Source organism: Chamaea fasciata, unplaced genomic scaffold (genome assembly GCF_029207755.1).
Source record: "Chamaea fasciata isolate MVZ Bird 193981 ecotype frontalis unplaced genomic scaffold, bChaFas1.0.hap1 SCAF_4, whole genome shotgun sequence".
Taxonomy (NCBI): Eukaryota; Metazoa; Chordata; class Aves; order Passeriformes; family Sylviidae; genus Chamaea; species Chamaea fasciata.
The window spans coordinates 83,758,496-83,780,678 of NW_027094089.1; the positions used below are offsets into that span (position 1 = coordinate 83,758,496).

The 22,183-nt window shown below is 51.8% G+C and overlaps 1 protein-coding gene across 1 annotated transcript; it reads right to left on the reverse strand.

Moving 5' to 3' along the window:
• Positions 1–2,403: 2,403 nt before the first annotated feature.
• On the reverse strand, positions 2,404–3,970 carry LOC136289069 (transient receptor potential cation channel subfamily M member 8-like). The gene is made up of 3 exons (XM_066182534.1): positions 3,919–3,970; positions 3,449–3,567; positions 2,404–2,733 (listed from the first exon to the last, which is right to left on the reverse strand). The coding sequence occupies exons 1-3, from the start codon at positions 3,968–3,970 to the stop codon at positions 2,404–2,406; spliced, it is 501 nt and encodes a 166-aa protein (XP_066038631.1).
• Positions 3,971–22,183: the final 18,213 nt, after the last annotated feature.

The following is a 22,183-nucleotide window of genomic DNA, read 5'->3' on the forward strand; positions in this document are numbered from 1 at the left end:
CCAGGCTAGGAAGAGCATTAATTCGAAAGAAAAGTAATGGAAAAGTAGATACAAAAATGAAGATAGATTTGCCTCTGAATCCTAATGTCTTTATCCTTGGGGATTTTGATTCCATTACAAATATTAGCAAAGATCAAGGGCATATTATTTCAGGGCAAGTCTGATTAGAAAGAAGTTAATTCAACAAAAGTGGAAATCAGCTAAAGAATTTAAAATTGATGTGAGAAATGCAATGGAATTTTCAGATCCTTTAGGAATCTTCTCACACTTGACTTGTTCCTTCAAGGAACCTCTTGTACCTTTTAAACCCAAACCAACTCTCTCCTCTTATCCTCCTGGATCCTCCTAGGCCTTTCCTCTGCACATTTTGCCTTTGATACTCTTTCAGAATATCTTCTCCCCTTCCTACCATGCTTTTTTGGAGGCACAAAATGCTGCCTATTATCTATCCAGACCACCAAGAAAAGATGGAGAGCATTCTCCCCATTGCTTATTTTAGCGTCCCCTTCTGCCTTTCACGTTGTCTATTTTTACTGCCTCTGCCAGTAGGGAAGACTCAGACAGATGGCAAGTACTGGATTTTTAATGAGGAATGGATGTGTATGGCAAACCAAACCTCACCTCAGAGTCAGAGTGGCATCCAAGGAGATGTTCTTAAGAAAATCCTCCTCAATGAAAATTAAAGGAGGATGGTTTACCCATTTTCTAAAATTAAGGTGGTTTTTTACATCTATTCTTCACTGGCTGTTGAACTGATGCATCTCAAGTGAGAAAAGAAACAAAAAAGACAATTTGGCCATGCAGATGGAGTCGACAGTGGGAAAGAGAGACATGAGATGAGACTAGTTTCAAATTTCTTTCTTACCTACTTGTCCAAAGAGACAAAGCTCATGTTTTCACAGGTTAAGAGGCATGCCTGCACCTGTGCATCTGTGTATCTTCCTTCCTAATATTCTTTCAGTGACATTGCAGACTGCATTGTCTGAAGCTATTATATTTCTAGAAGGTTTATGAAAAAGCCTTCTGAAGTTCTACTAAGCCAAGTACAAAGTCAGGCACTTGAGCCAAGGCAATCCCAAGCACAAATTACAGGCTGTGAGGAGACTAGATTAAGAGCAGCCCAAAAAGAAGGACTTAGGAGTGTTGGTGCATGAGAAGCCCAACATGTGAGCTCCCAGATTAGAAAGCCTCTGTCCTTGGCGGCAGCCAAAGAAATGGGACCAAAGCAGGTTGAGGGAAGGCATTCTGTCCTTCTACTATCCTCTCATGAAACCCCACTGGGTCCGTTTCTGGGCCCTTCAGAATAAGAAGGACATCACCTTGCTGAATCACGTCCAGAGCAGGTCATAGGGCCTGGTGCAGCTCTCCTGTGAGAAACGGTTGACAGGCGTTGTTCCGAATGGAGAAGAGAAGGCTCTGGAGAGATCTCAGAGTACCTTCCAGCAACTAAGAGTGCTATAAGAGAACTGGAGAGGGCCTTTTGATGAGGGCATGGAGTGATAGGATAAGGAAGAATGTTTTCAAACTGAAAGAGGCCAGGGCATTATTAGATGTTTGAAAGAAATTCCTCTCTGTGAAGGTGGTGAAGCACCGGCACAGGTTGCTCAGAAAAGCTGTGGATGCCCCATCCTGGAAGTGCTCAAGGCCAACTTGCATGAGGTTTTAGGGAATCCGGTCTAGTGGAAAGGGTCCCTGCCCATGGCATGTGGGTCACACGGGGAGATCTTTAGGGTGTCTTCCAACTCAGACTGTCCAATGATCCCGTGAAGCAAAATCTTACTATCTGCTTGCCTTGCTTTGACTCCGTTCTTAACTGGCCTCTGCTGAACCCCACTGGCCCCTTTGTCTAACTATGCACAGCAGCTTTTGCTGTCATGGTAAACAGATGGTTTGATGAGCAAGGTCCTGCAATCATATCTAGCAGAGCAGACTGCACACACTCTTCCTCCCCTTCCTCTGTAGTTAAAATCAAGAATATAAAGGCCATTTGTTGTTGCTCTGAATAAAAAGCTCCATAATACTGAAACCATTTAGAGGTTATTTTGGGTACACAAAGATTTTACCATTATGTTTAGAGTTCCTCTAATTGTGTTAGAAACAATATGAAGTTCCAATTGAAATATGAAATGATATCTGCTGTATAAAAACTGAAAGGAGTTACATCACAAGTCATGAGTTAGAAATCGAGCTGGTTGCAGAAATTTACAAACTCTAAAGGTACAACATGTGAAGGATAGAGGGCCCAAACCACCTTTCTGTCTACTGCCTGGAATTGGTTAATCAAAAAAGTTAATGTGAAACAAAGACATTTTCAAGAAAAGCTTGTAAGCTACAAGCAAAAAACAATTGCAAATCATATATTTCATTTAATCTTGACATTTGCAGTTAAGAGTGAATGACTTATTATGTGGTGATGGTTATGTGGTAATGCTCCTCACTCACTGAAAGCTGTATCTCCATCTCCTCCTTGCTGTTTTTGTAATCTCTTTTGAAACCTCTCTGGAAATCCTCCACCATCTTCCACATGAAGGTGAGGAGGGCATCGTTGTAGGAGTTCTTGGCAAACTGCAGGTTCCAGAACACCAGGCTGCTCAAGTTGTTGGTGTATAGCTTCATCAGGACCCCTGGGGTGAGGGAGTTCCGCAGATTCAAGCCGTTCTCCAGGAAGAGCCAGACAAATTTGGGCCTGTCTTTCACCAGGGCTGTGAACGTCACATCCTGAAGGTCAGCAGCCTAGGAAGAACTGGAAAAGCAAATGTGAGGGATCACATGTGAGACATGTAAATTTCATCTATGGCCTGATACACAATCACTGTCACACTTTCATCAGAATCAGGCCGGGGGCTTTTTCTGTGCACAATTGCCTTGGCTAGATGGCCCAGAGCATTTCTGGCATGGGCAGATCACCTTTCTAACCAGTGATGATAGAATGGATGGATCATCAGCGAATGATGGAGCTGGCTCTATGGATTATCCTGACTGAATGAGTTGGAAAGGACCCACAAGGATCATGGAGTCCAGCCCCCGGCCCTGCACAGACACCCCAACAATGCCACCCTATGCATCCCTGAGAGTGTTGCTCAAATGCTCCTTGGGCTGTGGCAGCCTTGGGGCCGTGCCCATTCCCTGGGGAGCCTGGGCAGCGCCCTGTACCCTCTGGGAGAAGAACCTTTCCCTGGTCTCCAGCCTGAGCCTCCCCTGGCACAGCTCCAGCCATTCCCTGTGGTCCTGTCCCTGTAACAGTAGAGATGGGAGCTGCCCCTTGTGAGGAAGCAGCAGCTGCCAAGGAGGTCTGACCTCCTCTTCTCCAGGCTGAACGGAATGTGACGATCAGTGCGGGAGCAATAGACACTCTCTTGACACAGAGGCCCAGGTGCTGAGACAGTGGCTCCTGCTGGGATGTGTCCCTCCCCACAGCTCCCAGCACTCCCTCAGAAGGGGGCTGCACCTGCCAGTTTCGGTCATTGGTGAAGATCTTGTCGCTGGCCAGGTCCAGCTGGTTCCATTCCAGCAGCAGCTTCAGCTGCCCGTTCCAGTTCTCCCTGTCGTGTTCCTTGGTGCTGAAAGCTGCAGGCGAGGAACAATCTCTGAGTAACAACCAGGCACATTTATCATCGCTGCTTCTCACACTGCCAGGACAAGACTTCTTCCAAGTGGCTTTTTCCCCAGACTCATGCACATCTTCCTGACTGGGGGCTGGAGGCTGCTGGAGGCTCAGGGATGTGTTTATGGTCCAGGAGCACTTCCTAACCAAGATCAGCACAAGGCTTTCTTCAGGCTGCTCAGAGTCCTGCACCCTCTACACCAGGGAGATTCTGCAGGATTCCCAAGTGGGGCCCGACCAGCATCCCCAAGACTCTCCAAAATGCCTTCCCAGTTACCTGGTTTGGATCTTTCCCACGCTCAGAGATCCCATACTGCTGTTGTAGCCTGCCCACACCCCTTCAGCAGAAGAAGACAGGCTCCACATTGTGACAGGAGCTTAGCTCTAGGGAGATGGCACTGCTCTAAGGAAACCTCCTCTAGGGAATAAATAGCCATCCCATTTCCATTTATTATTAAATTCCCAAACAAACCCAGAAAAACAATTATTTGCCTTTGTACAGAGCAAAGGAAATGGCATTGCTCAAAATTTCATTGCCACCTTCTTCTATTTTGATCACTGTCAGTAAATGAGGGCTTTCAAGGATGTCTTTGATCTACAAAAGAATAGAAAAATTCCCTTTCAAAGCTATCAAGGCAGTTTAGTAGCAGATCTCCTAGATCCTTTAACAAAGAAATTTACCACCGCATCGTAGCAAAGCTGCTTCTCATCAGTCCTGGGTTTTAACAAATTTAAACAAGCCTAAATGGAAGTAGATAATGAGTTAGATTTTAAAGTCACCACGAGACAACATTAATTATCCTCTGAACATACAGCAAAGAACTATGATTCCCCTATGCAGAACATCTTGAACACCAAGATATCATCTCAGTAATTAGAAGCAGCAACACATTTGCCTTACGGTCATCCACTGAATGTCACTTTGCAAAGCAGAAGACCACACAGAGACAAAATAAAGACCTTACTTTGGATTCAAACATTTTCCTAGGAAGGCATGAGAAGAACCTAATTCTCTTAAGGAATCAAAGCTCTCCAGGAATGAAAGTCCACTCAGTGCTACAAAAGTAGCCCAAACAAATGAGTAGATTGCAAAAGGGCTAATCCACCCGCTGCTCCAGACATGGAAGCGGCCAAGAAAGTAGAGCTCTCCCCTCTTCTTCTCTGCAGGAGAAGCAGGATGACTAAGAGAAAAAGTCCCAGCTATTCCTTCAGTCCTCCATCACCAAAGCTGTGCCATAGCACAGGTGCTGCCTTCAAAGTGACCCCAGTTCCAGCCTAGACCTCTCACCTTCCAGACAACTCCTTCCCCAACACGCCCAGCAACAGCAACCCCAGCTCAACACCCTGCCAAGACCCGCAGCTGTCCCCATGCCTGCGCAGAGCTTTCCCACCCCCTGGTTCCCTGCACGTGCCGTGGCATGGCACTCAGGAGGATGTGCTCCAAGGCCTTCCCCGCTAGCAAGCTCAGGCTGCCAGGCCTATGGTTCCTGGATCATCCTTCCCACCCACCCTTCCCGTGCACGGCTGGTCCATTTGCGCTCAGCTCCGACTTGGCCGCTTCAGCAGGACTGCTGCTAAAGGATGGAGAGCAGCCCGGCAAGCTCCTTCTCCAGCTCCCTCTTTACTCTCGGGGCAGGTAGAACATGCCACAGGAAAGCAAGCAGTGCCAAAAGACTTGGGCCAGCATCAGGCACATTGAGGAATGAAACAAGGCCTTTGTTCGATGGAAGGAAGCACAAGCAATTGACAGAAGTGAAGAGGACTTAGCACAGATATCCAGAAGTCCTTAGCACCAGTTAACATCAGAAAAACCAGGAAGCCTAACTTGACATGAGAGTGACTTGACAAAAAGCTTGAGACATAGCCTTTGGGAAGACCTAAGGGCAGCTACAGAATCAGCCCTGTGCAGGGAAGGCATGAGGAAGATGAGCTGCTTTGGTGCGCTGAGACTCCTCCTGGCCAGCAGGTAGACACTAGGTTCAAGTCTAGGATTCTGACGCAAAGTGTTTCCTTCTAAGCCCCTGTCTATGGAATCACCTCAGCAGTCTAAAGACAGAAGGGATTTTTGGTAGAATTCCTACAGAAACCCACTGAAATTTGAACGTGGCGAAGAAGCCTCGTGCTGGGGTGCAGAGCCCTAACCTCCTGCCAATAAAAGAGCTCTTGGTGGACAATGCATTTGTCTGCTGATTTCATTGAATTCTAGAGACCTCTCAGGACTGCTCTATCCTGAGGGAAGGCCCTTGGCCTTGAGCTGCAGGCACCCGCGCAAGCTTCAGATCAGCTCCCTCAGCTTCCAGGACCTCTCTTGGCCGGCATCCTGACGGGGAGGCAGGACCGCTGCCAGGCACTGCTGGGACCCAGCAGGACAGGACCGGCTGTCTCGTGTCCACGTAGCACCCCCTGACACAGCCAGGGTCATCCCGAAAGCAGACAAGGCTCACGTGTCAGCGCAGAGGGGCAAGGAGCGCTGGGCTCCTCTCAGGGTGTCTCAGCTGGGCCTGCTCCACAAGACGCCCCCATTTGAAGGCCTGCTAATGCCCAGCTGCCAGAAATGCCTGCCTTGTTCTCTCCAAGATGCAGAGGAAGAGGCAGGGAGCAGGGCGCCTTGGGAGGCAAAGCTTCCAAGCCTTTTCTGAGGCCACGCACACACCAAGAGCAGCCAAGACTCTCCCTGCTGCCTGGCCCACACAGCCCAGCTCGGTGCTGGCCCTCTGGGCCGCAGCAGCTTCCAGCAAGCAAGAGGCAAATGCATATTGCCAAGAGTTGAAGCACAGCAGACAGGTAAGATGTGAGACGTGTGTGCTGGAAAGCCTTTGAATTTACAGCTCTCCAAGACAGCTTTGGGGCTGGCAGCTGGACAGAGATGCTCCTGCTCACACCTGTGTCCAAAGGGGGGGAACACACCCTGCTGCAGGTGCTTGCCTTGGTCTCTGCAGGTCCAGCTGGATTCCAAACCTGCTCTTCACAGCCTTCTCCCTTCCCTTGTCCGTCTGCCAAGGGCAACAGGCCTCAAGGACTGAAAGGACCACAGAGAGCCAAAGGGGGACAGTTGTTCCTACATCACTGGGAGCTCCTAGGAAAGCGCTTTCCTTCAGCAGCAAGCCCCTCTCCCCCAGAGGCCTTTCCCCAGATTGGAAGCTTTCCTGGGGAATGCCAAGACACTCTTAAGAAACCCTGGCAAGGCTGAATTTCTTTCTGGTCCTTTCTGGACAGGCGCTCCAGCTCTAGCTGGCATTTCCCCCAGTGTGATTCCAGCTGGAGGTTGACACATGCAGCCCCAGGCCCTCTACAAACACAAGCTGCCCGCTGCCTCCACTCCTGCCTGTGCTCACAGCAGCAAAAGCAGGCTCTTCCCGGCCAGAGACCAGAGCCCTGTTCCCGCAGGACGCTCTCGCCAGCACCTTCCAGGACTCTCCGCTGTGCACGCAGCACTTTTCATGCCCGCTCTCCACAGCCTTTGGAAGACAGAGCACAACCTGGCTGGCACTGCCATCAGCACACTGCAAACACGGGCAGAGGAAGGAGAAGCAGGGGCTGCTTTGCGGCCATGCCCAGGAGAGACTGGAAGGCTGCCCTCCCTCTGCTCTCACTCGCTTGGCTTTCTGGCAGCCTCTGAGGCAGGGGCTGCGATTCCTCAGCTCTGGGCACCAGAACCGCAGCCGGGATCCCGGCACTGCCTGACGGCGCTGGGGCCGTTGGCTGGGTCACGCGTCCGAGTCTCGGCCACCGTGCTGCTGCTGCTGCTGCTTCACTTGCCCTTAGGCACACCCCAAGCTCCCTGTTAAGGCCTGATGGTCTCTGCTTCTGCCATCTCCCCGACCCTGTGCAGGGATGGAGCACTGCTGTGCTTTCAGCAAGCTATTCTTGAAAGCTTCCAGCATTCCAAGCTCCTTTGCCCTCTGTAGATGCTTGCCATGGAATCCCTCACAGCTGGCTTCAGAGCGTCCTCAGGTTGGCTCTCCCAAAATCCAGAGCTTCAGGCTGCTCAGTAGGACCTTAAACTGCACAGTGTTGTGGAACTGGACCTTCAGCACAGGCACCTTTCCAGCCTGACGCGGCCTCGCTCCTCTGTGTCTCTGCACAAAAGACGGCGCGCAAGAGGACGGCAGCAGGGGCCTGTGTGTGCCAGGGCTCAGATTTTACACCGTTTCAGCTCCACAGAGACGCAGGTGAAGTGAAGAAGCCAAAGTGTTTATTAATTCAAGGCCAAGCAAAGGGATGAGCTGGGAAGGAATAAGGGGGGATGGGCAGGGTCTGAGGGCTGGAGGGAGGGAGCTAAGTACAAAGAGCGAGAGGTGTGAAGCCAGGAGAATTGTGCTCAGCCTCAGCTGTGCGTGGATCTCCAGCAGCACTGAGAGATGTTGTCCTCTTCAGTGTCTCCTGGTGTGTTCTTGGGACACCGGTTTGCTGGATTCAGAAGACGTCCCCAGTTGTTTCGCTTTCTGGGGAAAGCGGGCTTCATTTTGCAGGTTCAGAGCATGACAAGCTGTTGTCTTGCCTCTGGGTTTGATGGGCTGCAAGAGAGAAGAATAGAGACATGGTCAGAGGCTGGATCTGTGGGAATCCTAGGAGATCTTCCTGCCAGGGCCATCCCATCCAGCCCTCATCCACACAGGGAGCAGAGGCCTCCAGAGCCGGGGATTGCAGCTGTCTGCCCGGGCAGTGCAGCTTCCCCCGCCAGAGCCGCTGACGGCCCGCTGCCCTCACTCACCCTGACTGAGAAGGTGAAGCTGTCCTGGCTGCCCCCTCAGAGAGCGTGTCACGGCCCCAGCGGCACGGCTCCCTGCCAGCGTCGCTGCCAGCCCTGTGGCCACACGGCCTCCTGCCCCGGCAGGGCTCAGCCCGGGCCCTTGCCGCCTGCTGCCGCCCCAGGGCACGGCTGCCAGAGGGCGGCAGCAGCCCCGAGGGCAGGCGGGGCTCCACGGCGCCGGGCCCGGATGCCGCTGCAGCCGGGGCAGCAGCAGCCGGGGCCGGGGCCGAGCTGCGGCGGGCCGGGGAGGGAGCCCGGGCTCATGGCTCACCCATGAACCGCATGGCCGCCTCTGGCAGGGACTCCTGTGGGTTCTCCAGGTAGGGCAGGGCCCGGCGCAGGTGCTCGGCTGCTCGGATCCTGTCGTCTGCCAGCTGGAGAGAGCGGCAGGAGGGAAGGGTTGGCGCGGGCTCAGCCCCTTGGCCAGGCTCTGGCCGCGCCCAGCCCCGGCCTCCCCTGCCCGCACGGCCCTGAGGCCCGGCCAGCAGCCGCTGGCGCCGGGCTCTGGAGGGGGCAGAGGGCCGGCTGCTGCCCGGGGAGCCGCGGTGCCGCCCCGTGCCCGCAGCCCCGCTGGGCCGGGACTCCACGGGCACCCGGCTCGGGGCCGCAGGAACCTGGAGAAGAGCCCGCGGGGCCCAGGGAAGGCAGCGGCGTGTGGGGCGCAGGCTGGAGCCCCCGGGTGCAGCACTGGGCAGGGGCCACGGCTGCCAGCCCCGCGGCCACGGATCTTCTCCAGGCTGAGGCTGCCACTTCTCCAAGCCATCCTTACCTTGCAGTCATTGATAGTCAAGGGATGTTCCTTTGTCAGTAGCTCCTCAAGATCCCTCCTCTTCAGGAACTTGGCCGCACAATGCAGGGTTTCCCGAGAGGCCTGAAGAGCAGCAGAGATGCAGAGATGGCACCACAGCCCAAAACACAAGGACCCGCATCCTTGTGCCATGGCCTGGAGGAGGACGCAGCCCCCTCCTCCTCCTGCAGCAGGGCAGGAGGCAGCTGAGCCCCCGTCCCAGGGATGCACAAAACCTCACATTTGCCACACGCCGGTTCTCATCATGGCAGTAGAATAAAAGTAGGTACAGGCTCTTGTTGACAGTTGCCTTCAGGGGCTTTTTTCCCTCCTTCACTACCAACTCCATCACCTTACAGAAGAGGTCAATGGAGAGCAGTTGCATGTAGCTATTTTCCTAGAGGAAAGGAAAAAACCTAAGCATCAATTACTCCAGGCCCACCTAGGCAAAGGCCTGAAAATGCAGACAGCACAAGGTTTCTGGGCAGCACCCAATGCCTGTGGCTCGGGTTGCAGAACCTTACATTGTTAAAGAGCGCCAGCAGTGCCTCAGCCAGCTTTGGGGCGGTGGTGCTGGATACCAGGATGTCTTCGCTCTCCAGCATATTAGTAAAGACACGGAGGGTCAGGGCAACCACCACTCCATCTTCATCCGCCAGCAGATCCACAAAGCTTTCAGACAGGCAGCACATTCTTCTGGCCTGTGTGGAACACAAGGCTGCGCTGTGAAGCCGTGAACAGCTGCACCAGCGACAGCACCCAGGCACTGCAAGCCCAGCCTGCTGCCGCAGGGCCCAGACACCAAAGGCCTGTCCCAAAGCACTCGGGCAGCTGAGGCAGGAGAGCTGGGAGCAGCTGCCTCAGCTCCTGAAGCCCAGCCAGGCCATTGGGCTGCTCTCCCCAGTGCAGCTTCAGCTGCTGGCCCCTTCTCACCATCAGGGGATCCTTGCTGAGCACCAGCAGGCCTTTGAGCGCCAGGCGACACCTCTTCCTGCACTCGATCCGCAGGTACCTGGACACGACCCTCAGGACCCAGCCACCACATTTAGTCCAGTCCAGGCACTCCAGAACCTGAAAGGCACAGGGCAGTGGTACAGGGTCCGGCTGGCAGGAGCCCAGAACTGCACAGGGCCAGCCCCAGGCAGCAGCAGCACAGGGCGCTGGTGCCATCCCAGGAGGCTAGGGATGCGGCTGCGAGAGGGCAGAGAGCTGGGAGGCAGCTCAGCCAGGCAGCGCTGCTCTTCAGGCTCACCTCCACAAGGAATGCCAGGAAAGGCAGATCGCAGCCTGGCTTCTCAATGCTGAGCAGTCGGAGCATGCGGGTTGCGATGCAGGAAGAGAAAGGGATCAAGACATGGCGCATCTCCCTGTCAGGGGCAAAAAGGAAGAAAGAGCCTGAGCTGGGGGGGGCACACTTTTCTCAGGACTGACTCCCAGAGGTGCAGTCTTTCCCCAGCATCCCTGGAGGGGACGTGGGTGCTTTGGGAGGTGGCCACTCCTGTGCACCCTCCTCTCCCAGCCTTTTCCAGTCTGCTCGGCCGTCCCTAAAGAGACGAGGCCCTCTGGCCACTGACCACAGGGACTGTGTGGGGCAGCCCGGGCACAGGGCACCAATTCCAGGGACAGCAGGGAGCAGGGGGTCTCACCTGGCCAGCAGAGCCACAGCATAGTACTGGGTATGAGCACAGAGCATGGTGTCCCAGCCATGCTTGGACTCCACAGCCATCACCTCATTCTCACACTGCAGCCGGCAGAGCAGGGTCTTCATGACCTGCACTGCAAACCTGTGTGCAGAGCAAAGCCCGGGTCACATTGGGAGCACTGGCACTGGCCACAAAGACATGGGAAGGACGGGAGGACGGAGACCTGTTGGGGTCGCTGGGAAGGTGGTGTTCCTCTCGGCACGCTCTCCAGAAGTGATCGACTTCCTGTGGTGGCATCTGCTGTGTGGTGACGACAACATGGAAAAGCAAAGCCACAAAGAGGCGGGAGGAATAAAGGATCATTGCCTCGTGGCACTCAGGCACCTGGACAATCACCCACACCACCAGAGTTGCCTGCAAAAGAAGTTGCCAAGGAGAGCGCTCAGTGCGAGGTGTCCATGTGGCAGGGCCCCAGGGGAGACGCAGGGGGAGCAGCGGGCCTGGTGCCCCCTGAGCCTGCCCTTAGGCCAGGTTTCAGCCCAGGGCCTGAGGCAGGGAGAGGATGGAGAGCTGCTGGAGAGGCGACCTGGGGGTGAGCAAATGCCCAGAAACTCACAGCCAGGGCAAAGACGCCATCGTTGTCCCCATCCGAGGTGAATGTGCTGTGCAGAGGCCAATCCTCCATCACACAGAGCAGTGTTGGCAGAACCTTCTCCACTGTGGGACTCGATGAGCCTATGCTTCTCCAGATCATTGCAGCAGCTCTGTGGGATCAGAGCTCTGTGTCAGGGACATCTCAGCCACACTACCATGCCCTGTGCGACTCTGGGGGCCGGGTGACAGAGCCCCGGTGCCCTGAAGGGCAGGGAGGGAGCACGGCAGCAGGCTCGGGAAACAGAGGGGCCCGAGGGTCCCGGACCTGTCTGCCGCTCTGGCAGAGCCCATTGCACGGGCCGTGCAGGGCCATGGCCCTAAAGGCCGAGGAGGCCTGAGCTCTCCAGGGAGGTGGGCCCATACCTGTCACATGTTGGGGCACAGCGCAGGAGGGTCAGCACCACGTCAGCTGGGTGTTCTTCAGCCAGCCTCACGATGTTCATGGGCAGCCTGGTATCCACATTTCCATGCGATGCAAGATTCTGGTGCATCTTCTTTACAATGGCTGGCACCTGGAAAGGGCATGGGGAAGACTTGGGCCGCTGTCTAGGAGAGCAACTTCACCAGCTTCCCCCAAGAATCGCTTCCCTTCCTGCCACGCTGTGCCAGCCTCAAAGGCTGAGGGGGCCCAGTGGCCGTGGCTGGAGATGACACACAATCCTGGGAAGCCTCTAGCCCCGGCCCCAGGCTGTTTACCTGCTGCTCAGAAGGAATACCACTCTTCTGGATAAAATCCACAGCGGGAGCAGGAATGGCAGTGGGAGTGGCCGTGGCGCCAGTATCTCTGATGCCCTGAGTCTCTCCAGTGTCAGCCGTTTGGAGGGCCACATCCTCAGCCACTGCCTTGTCAGCCTTTGCCCTTTGATTATTCAATGCAGTGTCAAAATTTTCTACTGGCTCAGCCAAATCCGTGTTGACATCAGGCTCTGCCCTGGCCTCCGTCGTCCCACAGTCAGGCTCAGCTGAGCCCTCAGCTGCCGTGCTGCTGGTGTTTCTACGCCGTATGCGCAGGAATTCTCGGATCATCTGCAGGAGAACAAAGGACAGGGAAGAGAGACGTGTTCCATGGAGTGCTCCAAGCGCGGTGCTCGGCTGAGCAGTGACAGCAGGCCCAGCCCAGGCGGGGATGGCTGCAGGTACCTTCAGTGTCCTGCGGAAGCTTCCACCGGCAGGCCTCTGCTCTTGTGTGCCGTCCGTGGCTGCATCTGGCAAAGAGCGAGAGCAGCCAGAGCTGAGGGGCTGCGGGAGAGGCCGGAGAACACAGCCCAGCCCTGCCCTCCCCAGGCTGCGATAGGGACGGGATGGGATGGGGCCACGTTGGCTGCAGCCATCAGCCCTGTGGCCCAGCTGTGCCACTCACCATCCTGTAGTGTCTGGATCCGCTCGGGCTCTTCAGGCTCCTGTGCTGGGGTAGCTCCAGGGCCTTTGCTTTTTTTCCCCCTGAACACTTTGGACAGGCCAAGAAATCTGCCCGCCATGCCACAGCACCTTTCAAGAGAGATGCCTCAGGAAAGCACTGAGGCAACAAGTTGTGCACTTGCGCCTTGAAAGCACCTGTGGCAGAAGAAGCCTCAGGAAGGCTGCAGGACAGCAAGTCCTGCACTCTGGTCTCAAGGGCTCCTGCCACGATGACAGGAGGTTCCTCGTAGACGATTCAAGTCACCAAATCCCACAGTCCGGCCTGGAGGCCACAGGCCACGGGGATAAGAGATGACTTGGAAAACCTCCGAGTCACCAAGTCATGCAGTCTCGCCCTGAGGTCAGCTGCACGAGTCACTCCTCGTAGAAGCTCTGGGTCAGGCACAAACGAGTGCGCTGTGCGGGGGCTCCTCACAGCACCGCTCTGGCGCGTCCTGTCCCGCCGTCTGCTCCAAGGAATGTGGCCTGGCTGCGTCACCGCCACCACCTATGTCACCACGTGTCACAAAGGGTCCTTGGACACCCTGTGCCATTCCAAGCCACGGTGACCGCGCTGCTGCACCGCGTCACAAAGGGCCAATGCACACACTGCCACCTGCCCTGGGGCCGCTCCCAGCCCAGCCAAAGTGGCCCAGGTTGGAAGGAACCCCTCACCCCAAGTGTCTAAGACAGCCCTGAGACAGCATTTTTCGCAGCGGCTCAATCCATGGGCAAACGCTGCCCTGCTCTGCGGGCTCAGGGCAGCAGAAGGAGCCCCCATGGCCGCCAACGCAGCCGCAGCGGGAAGGGCACGGGGCCTCGCACAGAAGCTGGCACGGCCTCCCTGGGACACGTCCCAGCCGGTGGCCGTCCTAAACCCGCGGGTGTGACACAGATGAGGAACCTGTGGGCCGGGGCACGGGCGCTGCTCTGACCCCTGGGGCCAGGGCAGCGCTGAAATCGGCAGGCGTGACGGAGCCCCCGCCCAAGCAGAGCTGCCGCCCGCCGAGCCCTGGCAACGCTGGTGCCATCTCCTGCCCCAGAGACCTGTGCCCCGGGGCGCTTCTCTGCCACAGGGCAGCCAAAGCCAACGGGCCCTGGCGGCTGGGCTCCTTCCTACAGGGGATGTTGGCAGGAGCACCTGGAGCAAGTGCTGGCAACACTTGGTCTCTGTCAGAAGCTCTTACTCCATGCTGAAATTGTTTTCTACTTGGAGTGATTTCCTGAAGCACAAAATCACCCTGGCAGCAGAGGCATAGAAGGAGCTGGCATTTAAGAATCCTCAATTCAGGAAAGCTTTTCTTCCCGTTACTCAACTCAAGTAGTTGTAAAAAGTTGCCAACTTCCTAAATTTATAGCAATGGCCTGAGAACCTGATAGATTTGCAAGCTTCCTTCCCATCTCAAAGCAGTGTTAGAAATGATCAGAGCCAATTTCCAAACTCAAAGATTTAGTTAACAAATTTGAAAAGCAATTTCGGGAAATGCTACGATAAATCAGGACAACATGGATCGAATGTTGGGTGGTCAATCCGGGAGCAGAAAAGGGTGCCTCTCCGGAGTACTGCCCACAAATTCGGGGTCTCGGGGGAGGTGTTTTCGACCATTGTTCTACCCTGAGGCGAAAACAAGATGGTAACAAAGAACCCGAAGAACATGACACCGTGTACATAAGAGAATCATTGAAATGTCTGGTGTCCGCAAGGGATATCTGAAAGAGTTTCCTGAGAAATTGAAAAGACGTCTGCATGAAAAGTCTCCGAATCTTCTGTCAGAAGGTTTCTGCCGCCCTCCGCCCAGATTGGTATGGGATCTCCTGATGAGCTGTGAAGATGTGGTCAGCCCATGCTTCATGGGACCTTTCCCGCTTATCTCTCTGGCAGATGTCCAGGTAACACCTTTGGACTGTGAAAAGACTGTGGTATGCAAAGAGAGGCCCTGGAAGTGTTTCCAGCAATTCAGGGGATTTTACCTTCCACTGCAAAGTTTTAAGACACACAATTTAAATCCAGCAATTTAATACTTTGTATCTATTACAGCAGCAACACATCTGCCTTAAGGTCATCCACTGAATGTCGCTTTGCAAAGCAGAAGACCACACAGAGGAAAAATAAAGACCTTACTTTGGATTCAAACATTTTTCTAGGAAGGCATGGAAAGAGCCTAATTCTCTTAAGGAATCAAAGCTCTCCAGGAATGAAAGTCCACTCAGTGTTACAAAAGTAGCCCAAACAAATGAGTAGATTGCAAAAGGGCTAATCCTCCCCCTGCTCCAGATATCAAAGTGGCCAAGAAAGTAGAGCTCTCCCCTCTTCTTTTCTGCAGGAGAAGCAGGATGACTAAGAGAAAAAGTCCCAGCTATTCCTTCAGTCCTCCATCACCAAAGCTGTGCCATAGCACAGGTGCTGCCTTCAAAGTGACCCCAGTTCCAGCCTAGACCTCTCACCTTCCAGACAACTCCTTCCCCAACACGCCCAGCAACAGCAACCCCAGCTCAACACCCTGCCAAGACCCGCAGCTGTCCCCATGCCTGCGCAGAGCTTTCCCACCCCCTGGTTCCCTGCACGTGCCGTGGCATGGCACTCAGGAGGATGTGCTCCAAGGCCTTCCCCGCTAGCAAGCTCAGGCTGCCAGGCCTACGGTTCCTGGATCATCCTTCCCACCCACCCTTCCCGTGCACCGCTGGTCCATTTGCGCTCAGCTCCGACTTGGCCGCTTCAGCAGGACTGCTGCTAAAGGATGGAGAGCAGCCCGGCAAGCTCCTTCTCCAGCTCCCTCTTTACTCTCGGGGCAGGTAGAACATGCCACAGGAAAGCAAGCAGTGCCAAAAGACTTGGGCCAGCATCAGGCACATTGAGGAATGAAACAAGGCCTTTGTTCGATGGAAGGAAGCACAAGCAATTGACAGAAGTGAAGAGGACTTAGCACAGATATCCAGAAGTCCTTAGCACCAGGTAACATCAGAAAAACCTGGAAGCCTAACTTGACATGAGAGTGACTTGACAAAAAGCTTGAGACATAGCCTTCGGGAAGACCTAAGGGCAGCTACAGAATCAGCCCTGTGCAGGGAAGGCATGAGGAAGATGGGCTGCTTTGGTGCGCTGAGACTCCTCCTGGCCAGCAGGTGGACATTAGCTTCAGGCCTAGGATTCTGACGCAATGTGTTTCCTTCTAAGCCCCTGCCTATGGAATCACCTCAGCAGTCTAAAGACGGAAGGGATTTTTGATAGAATTCCTACAGAAACCCACTGAAATTCGGACGTGGCGAAGAAGCCTTGTGCTGGGGTGCAGAGCCCTAACCTCCTGCCAATAAAAGAGCTCTTGGTGGACAATGCATTTGTCTGCTGATTTCTTTGAATTCTAGAGACCTCTCAGGACTGCTCTATCCTGAGGGAAGGCCCTTGGCCTTGAGCTGTAGGCACCCGCGCAAGCTTCAGATCAGCTCCCTCAGCTTCCAGGACCTCTCTTGGCCGGCATCCTGACGGGGAGGCAGGACCGCTGCCAGGCACTGCTGGGACCCAGCAGGACAGGACCGGCTGTCTCGTGTCTACGTAGCAGCCCCTGACACAGCCAGGGTCATCCCGAAAGCAGACAAGGCTCACGTGTCAGCGCAGAGGGGCAAGGAGCGCTGGGCTCCTCTCAGGGTGTCTCAGCTGGGCCTGCTCCACAAGACGCCCCCATTTGAAGGCCTGCTAATGCCCAGCTGCCAGAAATGCCTGCCTTGTTCTCTCCAAGATGCAGAGGAAGAGGCAGGGAGCAGGGTGCCTTGGGAGGCAAAGCTTCCAAGCCTTTTCTGCGGCCACGCACACACCAAGAGCAGCCAAGACTCTCCCTGCTGCCTGGCCCACACAGCCCAGCTCGGTGCTGGCCCTCTGGGCCGCAGCAGCCTCCAGCAAGCAAGAAGCAAATGCATATTGCCAAGAGTTGAAGCACAGCAGACAGGTAAGATGTGAGACGTGTGTGCTGGAAGGCCTTTGAATTCACAGCTCTCCAAGACAGCTTTGGGGCTGGCAGCTGGACAGAGATGCTCCTGCTCACACCTTGTCACAATCCGCTTACACAAGCTGGGTTCGTTTTAGGGGTCTCAGAGCGCAAAAGACACTGTGGGGGACAAACTCAGTTTACTCAATCACAAATGCACCTTTATTGAGTGCAAACAAATGCGATAGTGGGGAGAGAAAATAGTAAGAAAGACAGAAAGGAGGGGAAGGGGATTATAGCTTCCAACATGGAGGTTCGAGTCCTCAAGGCTTTTGAAGATGCCTATAGACGTGATCTTCTCCAGTGGGGATATCTCAAAAGTGAGCGGGGGTCTCCAGGGTTTTTATAGTCCTCTCCGAAGCAACAGGCAGTTGGCCAAACAGGTGGGGGAAATCATTGCAGTGTGTTCACTTAGAGAACTCAGAACAAGTCAGTCATCAGCAGGTACAGTGTCAACCAGTACAAGTCAGCAGGCGCAGTCACTTCACCGTGACTTGCCCATTGTTTCTGCTCAGGTTCTGATGTTCTGATATGGATGCTGGGTTTTTCCATCGAACACACCTGCAGGCAGCACTTGGCCGACATCCCACCTCTGCCAGGCCAGAACTTCAATGTTGAGATTTTAAAGTCCCTTTTAGGGGTTTCAGTCTCTGTCCGTGACGATGGTTGTGAGGCAGATGAGGGAACTTCAGGCCATCTCGTACACCACCCCGTGACTCACAATTGTCGTCAAGAGAGCTCCTTCAGCAGGGTTCCGTAGTCTTGCAAAGTCTTCAGGACTCATCCATGTTAGTAGCATATCCTGGAAAAAACAGAGACAGTAGAGAGCGTGTATGAAAGAGAGAGAGAGTGAGAGAGAGAGAGAGAGAGAGAGAGAGAGAGAGTAAGAGAGAGAGAGAGAGAGGAGAAATAGGAAAAGGAAATAGAAACAAAACAAATCAATCAATATTGATTAAAACAATTTCATCAAAATAATCAAAACAAATCATCAAATTCCTTAAAGTTATAACAATTTTCAAACAAAAGCTTAATTTTGATTACAATATAACATAATTAAAACAAACAACAATAATCAAAACAAGCAACCAACTAGTTCAAATTAAGCTGCTGTTGGAGGTCTAATTTTCACTCTTAGGGTAGTACGTCTTGTGTCAATAACTTTGGGAGCGTCTCTTGCAAAAGGGGTATTGATTAAACTGTGCGCTTCCATTATAGATGCCAAGTGGGTTAACTTCTTCATCATTTTCCAATTTAGGATGTATAAAATGATTGCTAAGACAAAACCAATCAAAACCAAAACCGAAAGAACAACAGGGGGGTGACATACTCTGTTCAGGATACCTGTGGCAGCAGGTGACCACCCAAAAAGGATATCCCACCACCTGTATTCAGCATCTTTTTTGACCCTTTCTAAAACACAATGTATTTCTTTCACATCATGATGGACTGTCACCAAAGTGTTCTGTCCATTTTTCTTGACCTTTTCCAAAATTCCTACTAAGTCTTCGTGAAGCAACAATTGCTTAATTAAAGTCAGATTCATTCCAATGGGGGCAGATGTTATCCGGTGAAACAGGGTAAAATGTGATTGTAAAATGTGATAGCATGTAACTGGGGCTGAGCAAGAAAAGTCACATCCTGTAATTGGGGTAAAATTGCAGACACAAAAATTTGAGTGATTTTTAAGATTCACTCCTATTTCTTCTACAAACACTACATCACAAGCAGTCCTTACACAAGCACGTCCATTGCCTATATACACAAGCACTCTTTCAGGACTTTCGTTAGGGTGTACTTCAAAATGACAAATAGTTTGCTCTGTGTCCAAACAAATGTCTTGAGCTATGATTGCATTACTCTCACAGATGAACCCTTGTTTTTCACAGACAATACATGACTCTAAATTAACAGTTTGCCATTTCTCACCATTTTGATAGGCCTATTCCCTATGCTCGGAAAGATAGAGGACAGCTCTATCATGATTCAGTCCTAATGCAATGATGGGGAATATCGAGTGCAAAAAGGCATTACATATGGTTAACACAAAAGCTGTGACTGTTGGTATTGGGGTTACAAGTAAAGTTCACCAACTTCCACCAGGATTGGAATTCCTTTTCAAAATCATTTGCATTGTCCCAAATTATTTTCTGAATTTCAGTAGGAAAAGTGCCTTCTTTTCCTTCCCTTATGATTGAGGCAACAACTGTCTGCATCCAAAGCTGTGTCTGGGTGCAGCTAAGAGCCAAAGAAACATTGTTTTGTGTAGCACCAAGTGCATCGATTAACATTTTGTGATCATTCACATTCACCTTTTCCCAATTTGATAATGTGTTTGATAGCAACCACTGATGTGTCCCCAAAACCAATAAGGACAACTGCAATGGTTGTTGTAATTCGGTCAAATCCCTAGTTGTAGAAGCCAATTTGTTCATTAATACCTCTAAATCAATACTGTTCAAAATTCCCAATTTAAGATATTTATCATGGTTTATATGGCCTTCATGTCCCTCGGAGTTCTCCTGTAAAAAGTAAGCACAAGAGAATCTGCCACCAGAAGGCAGAAAGTTAGAATAATGGAAATTCTCCAATGTGCATTTATTCAATACTCTTTCCCTAGAGCATCAAAGGTTACCCATGTGTATTTATTCAGAGGGGTTTTTAGCACTAGTGGTACCTCTCCCTCCGTGGGGAGGTCCACCAAAACAGGTTGTCCAGGGTAACGTGCTGGATTCTTGGAATCACTTGGTCCCCGTAGTGAGGGAACTATGCTTGGAGCTGTTGGGCCAAAAGGAAAAGCATCAGTAAACCAAGGATTTGCTGACTGTTCGGGGGAAAAGGGAGGGGCTATAACTGAGGCAGGTTTGTCTTGGATGCTATCCAAGTTTTCTGCTTCTTGTACTGCCATTTTTCCACAGCTCCTTCAGTTATTGAGAAGATGTTACAATAATGTTCAATCTGAGCATACCACTTTCTTACTGAGGCTGTCTGGGCCACCCCATCAGGTGGGGGAGTCCCAGTAGTGACTGACTTAAAAACTTGGAAAGGTCTTCTCCAAACAATTGGTTGTTGTGGTACAATCTTCTCTACTTCTGTCAGAGCTAGGCTAACCACAAACAAGCCTTTTTCCCAGGTAGTATACCTCTTTTCAGCATCTCTGAAACCACGGGAATAAAAACCAACAGGCCATGTCGGACCCTCAGGACCCCACTGCCATATGTGTACTGACAACCCTGAGGAAGCAAATCCCCATTCTACCTGAAAAGGATCTGTTGGGTGGATAGGGCCTAGGGCCTGATGAGCTGTGGCTCCAAAAATCAACAACTGTGATGCCTTTTCCTGAGAAGGGCTCCAGTCCCATTTTACTCCCTTTCTCAACAAATCATAAAGAGGTCTGGCAATTATGGAAAAATCTGGAATGTGTTTTCCCCAAAACACTAATAATCCCAAGGCATGCTGTAGATCTTTCCTGGACTCAGGCACTTTAATTTGATCTGAGGAGGTTAGGGTGTCAGGTGGGATACATGTCAGACCTCCTTTCCACCGGATACCCTGAAATTTTACTTCTTGAAAAGGCTTTTGTAGTCTCTCTAAGGGGACCTGCAAACCAAGGCTTTCTAAGTGGGAAGTTATTTTCTGTTGAACACCCCCACTTGCTGTGTTTTATTGTTAAAACTTGTGCTAGGGAGTGCTGTGGCTTGTTGCCCAAGGCTTGTGGAAGAGGAGGTGCGCTGGGTTGTCGGTTGGATGATTCCGACACAATAGGTTTGGGACAGGGCCAATTAGAAATTATTTTCGCCAATTTATCATACGGCTATTTATCCATTACTCTCGTGGAACTCCCCTTTTCAGTCCTAGCAACCACAGCTGCTGCCGGTTGCAAATTTGTTTTCCCTTTTCTGGGTTTTCATTCGGAGAAGCAATGTGCCTGACTCCTCTGGGTTTTTCTTCTGAGTACTTCACTGGTCCATATTTTCTACTGTAACTTATTAACTCTTCTGCTACCTCACTCCATGTCCCAACTTTATGACTGCTGTTACATTGTGATCTAGGAGTTGTGAAAGGTGAGAAGTCAGTGGAACCAGTTTGATCTCTTGTATGTCCAAGAAATCTTTCAAGTCTATCTACCGGAGAGATAGATGCTATTGTTTTCTGAAGAATTGCTGTTGGTTTAAGAGACTCTGGCAAACCTCCAATTAGGGGGGGTCATAATCTCAGGTTTTACAGGCTGTTGCAATGGTGACTCATAGCCAGGGATTAATTTCCATTCATGTATCATTTGCAAGCACGCCGCTTGGTGTATGTTTTCTAGGAGTTGGTCTGAGGCGCCAACTATTGCCAGAGGGTCGCCCCTCTCAAGGGGGTTTAACCCCCCTGCCCAGTAAGCTGCGCGCTGTGTCAGGGACCATGGAGCAGGCGTATTTCCTGTTGTTAAGAAAACTCCATGTCCCCAATAGCCACTTGCTTCTTGTTCACTTAATTTAATTTGGTCACCCACAGTGAGTGAGACTCTAAAAACATACTCCGTCTCTGATTCACTAGGGAGGCGGGAGTATTCTTTCTTTAATTGAGCTAATTCAGTGGCTGTGTATGGTATTTCTTTGGTGGTTATGTGGGGATCATGATCCTCTTCATTTATATAATTATATTCTGTTTTAATGAGAGGTCTCAAGTTGGAGCAACAGTGTTCCCCACAATTTTGCATGTGTACTAATTCTTTCTGAGGATATATTTGTTTAAGGCTGTATGTCTCCTTTCCTTCTATTTCTGTGGGTGAATCTGCAGATTTTAAGTTTTTACTTCGCCCTTCTGCAAGGGAAATCTGCAGCAAATAATTCTGATTTCTTTCCTGTTCTAATTGTTCTTTCAAAGCTTCTACCATATTTAGCAGGGATTCTATTACTGTTTTTTCTTCACTTACCCGTTCAAAACGGGTTTCTATGGCTGCCGAAAGGCAGGCCCCCAAAACTGAGCAAAGAATGCTTTTATTTCTGCCCAGTTTGTATCTAGCATCATGTTGCAAAGAATATATTCTATCTACAATGTTTTCAAAGTTAAACCAATTATTCTGTGCCCACCTTTCTCCGTCTAGAGAAAGTCTAGCACCATGTTTTGCTAACAAGGCATAAAATGCATACTTATCTTTTTCATTCATTTTGTGAAGGGACCAAAACCACTCTCAGGGAGGTACTCTTCAAGTTACACCAAAGGCACAGCTAAAACGGTGTTTCCCTTCACTTCCCTGGAATGGGCGAGGAGACCAAAACTGCCTGGGAGGTTCACCTTAGTTACAAATAGTTGTCTCCTCAACTACACCAAGCAGCCCAAAACACAAAAACTAACTGCAGTCCCATCTTTTGCACAATG